General features: G+C 32.7%; 3 protein-coding genes across 15 annotated transcripts; 2 read left to right on the plus strand and 1 right to left on the minus strand.

The window, feature by feature from the left end:
- Positions 1-1,025: 1,025 nt before the first annotated feature.
- On the plus strand, positions 1,026-5,544 carry LOC137836083 (aquaporin NIP6-1). Its single transcript, XM_068644912.2, has 4 exons — positions 1,026-1,951; positions 2,409-2,603; positions 3,360-3,421; positions 5,122-5,544. Exons 1-4 carry the CDS (start codon positions 1,496-1,498, stop codon positions 5,318-5,320), a joined length of 912 nt encoding a protein of 303 aa, XP_068501013.2. The 5' UTR covers positions 1,026-1,495; the 3' UTR covers positions 5,321-5,544.
- LOC137836084 (uncharacterized) lies at positions 3,078-6,408 on the minus strand. Of its 4 annotated transcripts, XR_016521062.1 has the most exons (4): positions 5,934-6,408; positions 5,110-5,371; positions 4,899-4,989; positions 3,078-3,453 (listed from the first exon to the last, which is right to left on the minus strand). XR_016521062.1 is itself a non-coding variant. In XM_068644913.2 (2 exons), exon 1 carries the CDS (start codon positions 6,290-6,292, stop codon positions 5,954-5,956), a length of 339 nt encoding a protein of 112 aa, XP_068501014.2. In that variant the 5' UTR covers positions 6,293-6,408; the 3' UTR covers positions 4,728-5,371; positions 5,934-5,953. The 4 variants fall into 4 exon arrangements, 1 of the variants encoding a protein (XP_068501014.2); XR_016521061.1 differs by having other exon boundaries at positions 4,899-5,371; XR_011085191.2 differs by lacking the exon at positions 3,078-3,453 and having other exon boundaries at positions 4,728-4,989.
- A 1,524-nt stretch (positions 6,409-7,932) lies between these two features.
- Positions 7,933-11,645, plus strand: LOC137836082 (galactoside 2-alpha-L-fucosyltransferase). Of its 10 annotated transcripts, none has more exons than XM_090302541.1 (6): positions 7,933-8,157; positions 8,250-8,350; positions 8,487-8,618; positions 8,749-8,827; positions 8,988-9,047; positions 9,267-11,645. In XM_090302541.1, the coding sequence occupies exons 2-6, from the start codon at positions 8,306-8,308 to the stop codon at positions 10,736-10,738; spliced, it is 1,788 nt and encodes a 595-aa protein (XP_090158667.1). In that variant the 5' UTR covers positions 7,933-8,157; positions 8,250-8,305; the 3' UTR covers positions 10,739-11,645. The 10 variants fall into 10 exon arrangements, with proteins under 10 accessions (XP_090158667.1, XP_090158668.1, XP_090158664.1 ...); XM_090302542.1 differs by having other exon boundaries at positions 7,933-8,153; XM_090302538.1 differs by having other exon boundaries at positions 7,933-8,618; positions 8,744-8,827; positions 9,267-10,738; positions 10,832-11,645.
- The last annotated feature ends 177 nt before the right edge of the window (positions 11,646-11,822 follow it).

Consider the following 11,822-nt stretch of genomic DNA (forward strand, 5'->3'; position numbering starts at 1 on the left):
GTTTTCATCACATTTATGAGATTCATTGGACTTATATATTGTTTTGTAACAAACATTGTCAAAGTTAATAAGTTGTATATGTCACTCAGTTACCAAGATTTTTATTCTTATCTAAAAATCTGGTTACTTTTATGATAGTGATATATTATAACACTCTAAATAGTAAAAACATATATTTCACACTTTAATAAATTAATATTTTTATTTTAAAATATTATTATATTAATATATCAATGTTAGATGTATGTTTTTTACTGTTATAATGTCAACAAATTTTTTCTCAACTTTTATAGATTGACTGTGATGGGTCTTTTCGATGGAGGAGAGATTAGAAAAATACATAGGAAGAAAACCTCTAATCCAAAACTCTAAACTAATAAATTTATGGGTATTTTTACTTATATGATGTTTAACCCTTATTATTTTTTCATTTAATTTAAAATTTAGACTCATACTTATATATCTCAAAAGAGTATATATATATATATATATATATATATTTTAACTCTTATTTTCTTCATATATAAATAATTATAGGATTCCAACATGATAAACAATATTTTCACTTATATACAGGCAATTTTTTTTCTTTTTTCCTGTCTTTATTATTTTAGATTATTAACTATTTTTTATTTATTTATTTACATCCCATTAGCTCTTTTTATTGTGTCTCTTTTATACGAAAAAAAAATAACATTTTATAGAATATAATTTTTTTTGAAAGCTAAAGAAAGTATTATAGAAGAATTGCCATCTGAAAGGAGCTTTTTGTGAGGACCCATTTTGCTGCCCGCAATAATTTTTAACTTTAATAATTCATGAATATTTATATATTTTTGGTTTTGTTATTTTTATTTTCACATCAATAGAAAGATTTCAATTAATATGTATCTCTTACAGGTTTGTGTCAATAGTGTAACAATAATTAATTTAATTAATAAACACGAAATATTTTTTTACTTGAAAAATATGAGATCATTAATTATATACTTAAATATGGATGACTTTATTCCTTAGTTTGAGTGAGATGGATGTTAATTTTGACAAAGGCATGTTCACACACTTGTGGCTGTGACTCATATTTCTGAATTAAATGTTAAATCATTTGCCTATATTATGCTCTAAATATTTTTAATTTAGGTGAAAAACTATTATTTTATCTTTTCACTTGTTAGTATGATATTATGTTGTTAATATGATACCATGTTTCCAAAATATAGGAGTCAATCAAAAAGAAAAGAAGATATAATTTGAAATTTGATGCCCAATGCCCACCATCTATTTGTTAAATTGATTCATCTGATGCCTACCCTACTAGTGCACTTTGATCCACCACTTCTTCACTCACTCCTTTTTCCTTTCTCATTCTGCAACCAAGTCAACCAACAACTGTACCCTCATCTCCTACACCCTATATATATATACCTCTCATCTCATCTCATCTCATCTCATCTCATCTCATCACAAACAAACAATTCTGATCTCTTGGTGGGGTATGGACAACAATGAGGAAATCCCCTCAACACCTGCAACACCAGGCACTCCTGGTGCACCTCTTTTTGGTGGTTTCAACAATGGCAGAAATAGGACTAATAAAACTAACAAAAACTCCCTTCTCAAGAGTTGTAGGTGCTTCAGTGTGGAGGATTGGAGCATAGAAGATGGAGCCTTACCTGCCGTTTCCTGCTCATTGCCACCCCCTCCTCCTGTCCCTCTTGCAAGAAAGGTTGGTGCCGAGTTCATAGGGACCTTCATTCTCATGTTCGCCGCCACTGCCGCCGCCATTGTCAACCAAAAGACAAACGGCTCTGAGACCCTCATAGGGTGCGCTGCCACCACTGGCCTCGCCGTTATGATCGTCATCCTCGCCACCGGCCACATCTCCGGTGCTCATCTCAACCCTGCTGTCACCCTTTCCTTTGCTGCATTGAAGCACTTCCCCTGGAAGCACGTATGTACAACTCTCATCATCATTAATTATCTACCGTATATATTCACCAATTAGAAATTAAAGCATTTCATAGTATATAAATGGATATAAACTTCACCTTCACCTTATAAATCTAAGGTTTTATGAAGTTGAATTAGACTTAAAGTCTATTTCTTGACATGGTATCATAGTCTCAAACCTATTTTATTGATAGTTTGTTAGATTTGTATGGTCATCCTCGGACGGAACCACTCATTATATGTCGTTTCACGCACGAGCTGTCACTTTCAGTGTGAGTAAAATGTGTTGAAGAGTATTTTATAGTATATAAATGAGTGCAAACTTCACCTGATGAGTTTGAGTTAGGTTTAAAGTATAAATAAAGATATTTTTTTTATCTTAGTTAGTTATTTCACAATATACACAAAAACAGGTTCATCTTCATTGATATGTAATCATAATTAATTAACTGTTGTAGGTGCCTATGTATATTGGTGCACAAGTTTTGGCATCTATTTGTGCCGCATTTGCTCTGAAAGGGGTTTATCACCCTTTCATGAGTGGTGGAGTCACTGTTCCTTCAGGAGGATATGCCCAGGCTTTTGCTTTGGAGTTCATCATTGCCTTCAATCTCATGTTCGTTGTCACTGCAGTCGCCACCGACACCAGAGCTGTGAGTCTCCTTACACGTTATTTACTTTATGTTACATGATCTCTAGAGGCACAACAAAAAGCACTTTTGCTACTTCCATAAACTTTTTAGACTCTTCTATGCCACATAAACTGAAAATAATCATTATTATGAAAAATATTAGAAATCTTACGTCACATCAACTAGAAATTAAATTTTAAAAAAATATATAAATGTATAAACCTCATCTATGTGAGTGTATGCATGAAAATGAAGGACAAATCCAGAAACATTATGGTTGTGAGAGTGAAAGGAAGAGATATGTTGGGTGTTGTGAGCCACATGAAAGTGTTTGAGATGTGAAGCTGTATATAATAAGTTTATGCTTAATTTGCACTGAGATTTTGTCCGCGTTTTAAGGATTTGGAATCTTGCTGCTTTGCACCACACAATAATATTTTCCTACTTTCACCATAAAAACACCAACATCATTTATTTAACAATAAAGCACAGATCTAGAAACGTACAATTACCGGGAATAAATAACATTTAATACGTAGCAGTTTCTGCAGAAAAAACAAAGCTCACACCTGTTTTAGGAAATAAACTATGATACACAAACTCAAAGCTTTGTAATATTTTTTTCTTTTCAAACTACAAGATGATAGAATTATACTGTCAAAGATACGTAGAAGGGTGTTCATGTACTTGTATTTGTGTGTATAAGTATAACAGTATATACGAATTCCATGCATGTGCAGCAGCTGCATTGATTGATGAATGATTGATGAATTGCAGGTGGGAGAACTCGCGGGAATCGCGGTGGGTGCCACCGTCATGCTCAATATACTCATAGCAGGGTATGTCACCGTATATGTTTATAGTAACGTACCTAAAAAAGGAACAACAAAAATTACTACATATTTATTTCAAAATCCATCGTATAAAAAATGGTATAATACAACTCAATGTATTGTAAAAGTATCATTTTCTTTTACAAAATTGTTTTGTGTTTACACGTACTTATAATCACTCAATATTATTTTTAAATTATTCCAAAATTAGTACGTGAAATTGCCATTCATGATACTCATTTTCTCAATTTTATTAACTGGAGAGATTAAATTGAATTTTTTATAATATTAAAAACTAAATAAAAAATGAGAAATTTAAGTAAATGGTAAAACTAATGATTTCTTACAAATTTAATAATTTTTGAAAGAGAAAATCTTAAAATGATTCACACTTACAATTTCAGATGTTAATTTAGAGGTTCTTAGTACGTTAAGTATACCTAAATTCTAAGAAATAGTTACTTGTTTTTAAGCATTCCGTCTCACGAAAACAAATAATTCCTTTTTTTATAATAAAGTCAACCAATTATAAACTTCTCATAATTTTACAATTGCCCATAACTTTTATTAAAGAATTATGGAGAGAAAAGGAGAATAATACATTTTTTTTTCCGTTAGAAAAATAGAGAGGATTTTACTATTTTTAGTGGAAGACCTTATTTTGAGATCTTACATTACTCTTTCCTTAGTATCAAATAGGATATAAGATTTCATCCAATTTTTTATCTAATAGTATATTTGAGTTTAAGATTTTAATTAAGTTTCTGTAAGTCTTACAAAGATTTTTTTTAATAAAAGATAATTTAAAATATAATACTTTTTATTTTTAAACTTTTTGAGAGATTTTATAAAATAATTCATTCTTCCTGGTGAAAATCTTATCTTTCCCTTTAATACAAGATATTATAAATAATAAATCTTATCAAGATTTACCACTAAAAATCCTCTAAATGATAAGAAGAGAGTAAAATGTCTATTTACTTTTGTTTATCCTACCAAAGTGGAGAGGATTCATATTAAAATTCCTCTCGACCTCCCATTTGAACCAATTACTCGTATAAGCTGAAATAGACTTGAAATACAAGATGCATTTTTCCTCTTTTAAGTTTAAAGTATTATTTCATGTTCTTTCATATTTCTGTGCAACTTTCCTATAAGTCGAAATACACTTAGCACAGAAGATATATGACTCTGTAAACATTTTAAGTGTATATGTTTTATGTATCAAAAAGTGACTTCTAAAAACCTAATAGTCACAGGTTCACTTCTGAAACACAATTCTTCTATCCTTAATGAGTTCCAAACATCCCAGTAATCTTCTAAACTATGCTTTTCTAATCTCGGTTACAAAATTATAAAATGAATCACAAACTAGTTTACCTGTCTCTTAACAGGCTTTGATTTCGGTATACAAGTTTGATCTAAAATGAGCTTAAAAGAGTATGTTTATCATTATTGTAGTAAAGCTTAGAAAATACATGACCTTATTCTAATCCTTCGGGTGAAAAATAAAGAAGCTTTCACTCCATTGTTTCCTGTTAGCACTTCTCCAATTTTCCCAGTCTCGTCATCACCTTAATTGAAAAGAATTCTTTCAACTTCCTCAAAAGCTATTTCTTCAACAAATTACAAAAACAAAGTAGAGTTATCTAAAATTGGCCCTAAAAAGTGGACTTTTGTTAAACATACTTAACCTTGAAATGCAGGCCAGTATCAGGGGGCTCAATGAACCCAGTAAGAACACTGGGTCCTGCCATCGCCGCAAACAACTACAAAGCCATATGGGTTTATTTGGTAGCTCCCGTTCTTGGAGCTTTAGCCGGGGCAGGTACCTACACTGCAGTGAAGCTGCCCGAAGAAGACGATGACGCCAAAGCAAAGGCTTCAATCAGCTTCAGAAGGTGACTTGTCCCTGTTGTCATCAGTCATCAGAACTCTAAGGATCCAACTTGAACACTGCAACATGATGGGATGTTTTTACTTTCAAATGATAATATATAAATATTGTAGAAAGCAAGCAAAAAAGAGAAGGTTTGTGCAAATGTTAGATGTATAAAATGTGAGCTGAAAGTGTTGGGTGTATTTAATGTATTATGGCAAAAAACGAAGTGGTGTTTCGTGCATAAAAAGTACAGTATCATTTCCTTTTTGGCTCTCTTTTTCCTAATGTGATAAAACACAAAAAGAAAAGGAACGAACAAAGATAAGACTGATTAGTCTGTAAAAATGACCAAGTAGATAAAACCTTGAAGACATGTTCAATTTGATGGCACAAAAGCATAGGGATTTGTTGAATTTTACACAAGAGTGTGTACAAATAACAGTTCCAATCTACCTAAATGGCAAACGATAAAGCTCTGTTTGGAGATTCATACAGTTACAGAATTTGATGAATGTAGCTAGCTCTGTCGAGTGAGACAGTAGTAATGCGTAAATGTATGAAAATGAATTGCACATTGAAGAGAAGAAGAGTAAAATTATGGTTTGTGATTTAGGGTTTGAAAAGACGAGCAATTACCTAATGGAGAGTTAGCGAGATCAAACAAGGGAAAGGGCGCGCGTGTGAGGAGGCGGAGGGGATCGGAGTGAGAAGGGAAAGAGAGAGAGAGCGAGGGAAGCGATGAAGACGCCGAGGATGTCGGCAAGGGCGTCCCTGAGAGAAGCCCCCGAAGAGCGGAAATAGCCGAGGTGATCGGCGGCCTCTTTGGCGGCGCCGGCGAGGAGGGAGAAGATAGATCCGATGGAAATCGCGTGGCGGCGGAACGGAGTGAGAGAAGCGAAGGCGTAGAAGAGAAAAGTGAGAAAGAAAGAGATGAGAAGGTGATAGAGCTTGTCCATTCCCAGCCATGGGTCTGAGACTCCTTCTTCTTCCTCCATTGCAATTTACCTTCTTCTTCCCCACTCTCTCTGTTCAGTCAAAAATTTCGTTTTAACAAAAAAGTTTGTAACCTATTTTATTTTCTTAAACCTTACGAAAATTATTTTTTGGGACATGAACAAGAAAGAGAAATAAGGATAAATATGTTGTTTTAAATAAAAGAGTTCAAAAAGGGTTCTTACATTTATTTTCTTAAATCAAGAATTCTTACATTTATTTTCTAAGTTGAAGTTCAAATTTTTCCATGTTAATTTGTAAATAATACGCATTATATTTAAAGAATTCTATATGATTTATAACTCATTTTAAATGTTTATCGCAAAATCATTATATGTCAAAAAAACACTAAAGAGACTACTCACCTTCAAATAGTAGGTAACCCTCATCTTCCATAACTAACTCACTCTTGTTTATAAATACAAATATAAAGTTATTTATGAATTATTGTAATTCTTTTATTTCTTTAATTTTTTTATGCTTTTTAGTGAAGTTCTTATTTAGTTAAAAAAAATGTTAAAATTTAGATTATACATAATTAAGTCATGACATTAAAGTATATCCATCAAATTACTATTACTATTAAGTTATAATATTACGATGATTAACACTGATTTATTACAAATACCATTTATAATATCAAATGTAACTTAAAATTATTATAAAGTTATATAATTACGATTCATAATTATCTAAGTTTAAATAAATTGCAATTGAATTACTTGTTGGAGAGTATTGGATAACACGATTGCTTCTAAAGCCAATCTGTTAAGAAAAGGGGGTTGTGGTTGATTGTATGTCTTGTTGTTTGTGTGAGAAGACAGAGAAGATCACAAAACATTTATTTTTCAAATGTAGAATTATTTGATTAATTTGGAATCAGTGTTATGCTTGACTTGGGGTAACATCGGTAGATCATATCGATCATGTTTCACATTTTATGCACTTTAAACTATGTAATGTTCCAACCTTGTTTTTTTTTATCGGATTGGTATCTAAACCCGTTGACGTGTTTGTTTATGATTAAAAACCCTTGACTTTGCAGACTTTTAGTTTGAGTAGGACGCTTGAGTGATGTTATTATGTTTCTCTATCCAGTAGCTTAAGTTTAGTTAAGTGAAGTAGTTGGTTATTTCCGATTTGATTTATAATAAGGTTAAATCACTCATAAAGTGATTCATATACATTTATTATTTCTTACTAATAAAATAAAGTTGAAATCAAATTAGAATGGTAAAATGGAAGTTATAATAAAAATACTTTCAAAAAAGTATATTTTTTATAATTTTTGAAAAAATAAAAAATCAAATCAAATCAACTTTATGAATTGAAACTAATTTATAATCCATAAAAGTTATTTCACATTAATTTCTCTAAAATTTAACTTTTAACTCATGTGTAAACTAGTTTTAGGTTTATAAATAAGTTAATTTCATAAAAAAAGTTGTTTTTTCTTCTAGAAAGTATTTTCTATACATACCCTCAAAACAAAACCATCGTAATACGCTTTAACTATATTATCTTTCAATTTGTTAATCAATATTCTCTTGATAATTGTTAGCATTCACCTTGAAATATTCATCGTGGTTTACGAAAATTATATTTTTTATTAATTAAAATAAATAAAAAACGTTTCAAAAGAACATTTCGCGAAAATATGTGTGAGATCACAGTTGTCGGAAAGATTTCTCCATTTTATTGTCTTACCGACAGATTTTGAAACATATGTTGCAGTAATAGTTACAGGAGCAGTTGTATTGTAAGAGAGCGAAGTTGAATTATTGGTGAATCTGTTCGTAATTGCTTCTTTCTCGCATTCTCAATTTTTTTTCTACCGATCAAATTCGATTTTGACACAAACGAGTAGGTAAACTCTGAGGATCTGAATCCCCTACAACTAACAATTTATTTTGGTTTGTTTTTTCCTAATTTTTGAATGTGCATGTTCTTGCGGAGAAGACAATTTGTGAATTACTTCATTCATATCTGAAGCTTCTTCATGCCACCAAGTGACGATGGATAAAGTGGGGTGGGGTTTCAAGAGCTTCAGAACATTTTTGGTTGTGGCTTCTATAACCCTTCCTATTTTAATCACATTTACTCTCATACACCAAACCTCAGTTTTTGATCTCGTCCAAGGATTTAACGTTTTGGCTGCAAGAGCTCACAATGCTTCTAATGTTGTCTTGAAACAAGGAACTCAAAATGCTACCACTACTAATGTCGTACGAGAAGGAGCTCAAAATGCCTTTAAACAAGGGCTTCAAAATGCTACAGTTAAAACTGGGGAAAAGGATCATAATATTGTTGCAGACTCAGTTCCTGTTGGTAATTCCACTGTTTTGAATCGTCTTAGAACTGCTAACTTCTTCAATCTATGCCTTTAATTCATCACTAGTTACTTTGTCTCATATCCTTAACATCTGATCTGAGCTCTCTAAATTATATGTCAGATAAGGTGTTGGGAAGCAAAAATCAGAATGCTACGCCTGGGATCTTAGAAGAACCAGCTCAGACACTACCTCTCTTAGATATTGGTATGTTATTCTCTTCGTTCTACCTTAATTTCAGCCCCTTTTTTTCATTTTCCTTGTTATTAATTGAATATTTATCTGATGCATATATATACAAAGGATTAGTTTCAAGATCACTATAAGGGTCTGCTTATAACAAGCATTTATGACTTCATGTACTCAGAGCTACCCCATAATTATGCAGTTGAAGAATTGAGAAAAAAACCAATTAATACTTGCAATGGTAGGTTACCAATTACCATTGGTTAAAACGCTCAGTTTTTTTTTTATATCTAGCAAGATCATATATTAAAATGAGGTACTAGATGATTTCATATGATTTGTTCATTTTCATGGATTAAAGCTATACCATAAATCGACTAAATTTCAATGCATTGTTATCTGGATATAAATGTTACATAAAATTGTATGGCTTTTTGTTTGTTTATTTATGCATCTACAGGGCCAAAGAATAATTCATTTGAAGATGGGGAGAATGTTTTGTCCCTATCTACTGCCACCATTTCTAAAGACAAACTCCTTGATGGGCTTCTGGTTTCATCATTTGATGAAGCATCATGCTTTAGTAGATATCGATCTTACTTGTACCGCAAAAGTTCCCCTCACAAACCTTCTAAATATCTGATTTCCAAGCTACGAAAGTATGAACATCTTCATCGAAGTTGTGGACCTTCTACCAAATTCTACAACAAAATCATGAGAAAGGGCACAAAGTTTAGCAAAAGTGATGTTAGTACAAAGTGCAAATATCTTGTTTGGACAGCTGCAAATGGATTAGGGAACAGGATAGTAACCTTGGTTGCAGCATTTCTTTATGCTATCCTTACAGATCGTGTTCTGCTTGTCAAATTTGGGGCCGATATGTTTGGTCTTTTTTGTGAGCCATTTCCTGATTCCTCGTGGTTATTGCCCAGGAGTTTTCCTTATTGGAGAGATCAGAAACATATTGAAACATATGAAAACATATTAAATAGTTACAAGGTAAACAGTTCACAGGTACTTTTGCCACCATTTCTTATTCTTAATCTACAGCACACCCATGACCATCACAATAATTTTTTTCATTGTGATCCAAGTCAAGATCTTCTTCGAAAAATTTCCGTGCTGATTTTACGGTCAGATCAATACTTTGTTCCTTCCCTTTTTATGATTCCATCATTTAGTGAAGGTCTAAGTAAAATGTTCCCTGAGAAAGACACTGTTTTTCACCATCTTGGACGTTACCTTCTTCACCCATCAAATGAAGCATGGGAAATTATTAGAAAATTCTATGAGGCGCATCTAGCCAAGGCAAATGAGAGGATTGGCCTGCAGATTAGGCTTTTTAATACTCATCGACCTCCACATCAAACTGTTATTAATGAAATAGTATCATGCACCCTTCAGCATAAGTTGCTGCCTGATTTCAAGTTCAACACACAAAAGTTAGTAACTTCTCCTTTGAAGAAGACCTCAAAAGCTGTTTTAGTGGCATCTTTATTCTCAGAATACGGGGAGAAGCTGAAGACTATGTATCAGGCAAATAGAACTGTGACCAGGGAGGTAATAAGAGTTTATCAGCCCAGTCATGAAGAGCGTCAAAAGTCAAATGATGACATGCACAACATTAAGGCATGGACCGAAATATATTTGCTGAGTTTGTGTGATGCATTGGTTACAAGCCCGAAATCTACTTTTGGTTATGTTGCTCATAGTCTTGGAGGTTTGAAGCCATGGATTTTGCGGAGGGCATATAATGAAACCGTCCCAGATCCACCTTGTCGACAAGCCAAGTCCATGGAGCCTTGTTTCCATTACCCTCCCAAAAATGATTGTAGGGCCAATAGCACAGTTGATTTTACTTCCCTTTTTCATCATATGAAGCATTGTGAAGATGTATCTGGTGGACTGAAGCTGGTTAATGGTAATCACTAGGTAACACACAAACTTGATGCAAGAACTGGGTCAATTGCTTTGCCAACTTTTCAATACTCCCTCTTTGCTCTAATATATTACTACTTTGCACAGTTTTTGAGATTGTCAAGAACAGAGAGAAATAGCCCTTGGTTTTGTAAGTTCGTTCTCACTTTTCACTATTTCCAGTCATTCAGGGATCCTATTTCTAAATCTCTTGGATAGAGGCTAAAGATTTTGTTATGGAAAAAAACTTTGCATCCTGTTTCATCAGTACAATAGGTGTTGTTCACTCTGTTGTGCGTTATTTGCAAGACGAATTAAAGTTGAGCATTTGTATACCCCCATGTATGTAATTATGGTGTTGTGTATCAAGCAACTGAAATTTTCTGCCAGTGCCAGTCCTAATATATATAAACAAATTTCCAGTTGTAGCAAATAGACTGCAACTGATTACAAAAGGGTTGCCTTGGATCAAACCAGTTTCACCATATTGAATGAGTGGTATTGGAGGTGAAATTCTAATATATCATCAATGACAACATCAAGGTTATATTTATGGATTTTTTTTACAGCAGGGTGTGATGGTGTTGGTTCTCCATTCTTAGAAAGACCATTGTAGATATATATAATTCAATCTGGGAAGCATGGTTTGTCAACAGAAAACCACACAAGGTATATGCATGATTCAATATTGCTGTGGCAAACTTCCTTAGTTGATTCCAGGAATTCTGCAGGTCTCTGCCAATTTTGCTGCTGAACTATCTCAAGGCATTAGTTTAGCTAGAACTTTTCTTGCAAACATCTACCTTTCTTGCTTTAACTGTATTCATTCCATATCTTACATTATTGAATTGTAAATTTAGGATTTTTGTTGTATTTAAACAATCAATTTTAGTTGTTATATGCATAAATAACTTGATGACAAGTGCCACAAACGTTAACATATCTGATTCAAGATAAAATATTTACTCCATGACTCGGAACTAAATATGGCAGGATGCACAGCAGATGAATTGGGGAATATAAAATGTTTGATATTTTTCTGAAAAAATTAGTCATATTTCTGCCAGTGAATTATACAAAGATTAACTCTTGCTTAGGG

This window comes from Phaseolus vulgaris, chromosome 5 (genome assembly GCF_051622355.1).
Source record: "Phaseolus vulgaris cultivar YP4 chromosome 5, ASM5162235v1, whole genome shotgun sequence".
In the NCBI taxonomy this organism is placed as follows: domain Eukaryota; kingdom Viridiplantae; phylum Streptophyta; class Magnoliopsida; order Fabales; family Fabaceae; genus Phaseolus; species Phaseolus vulgaris.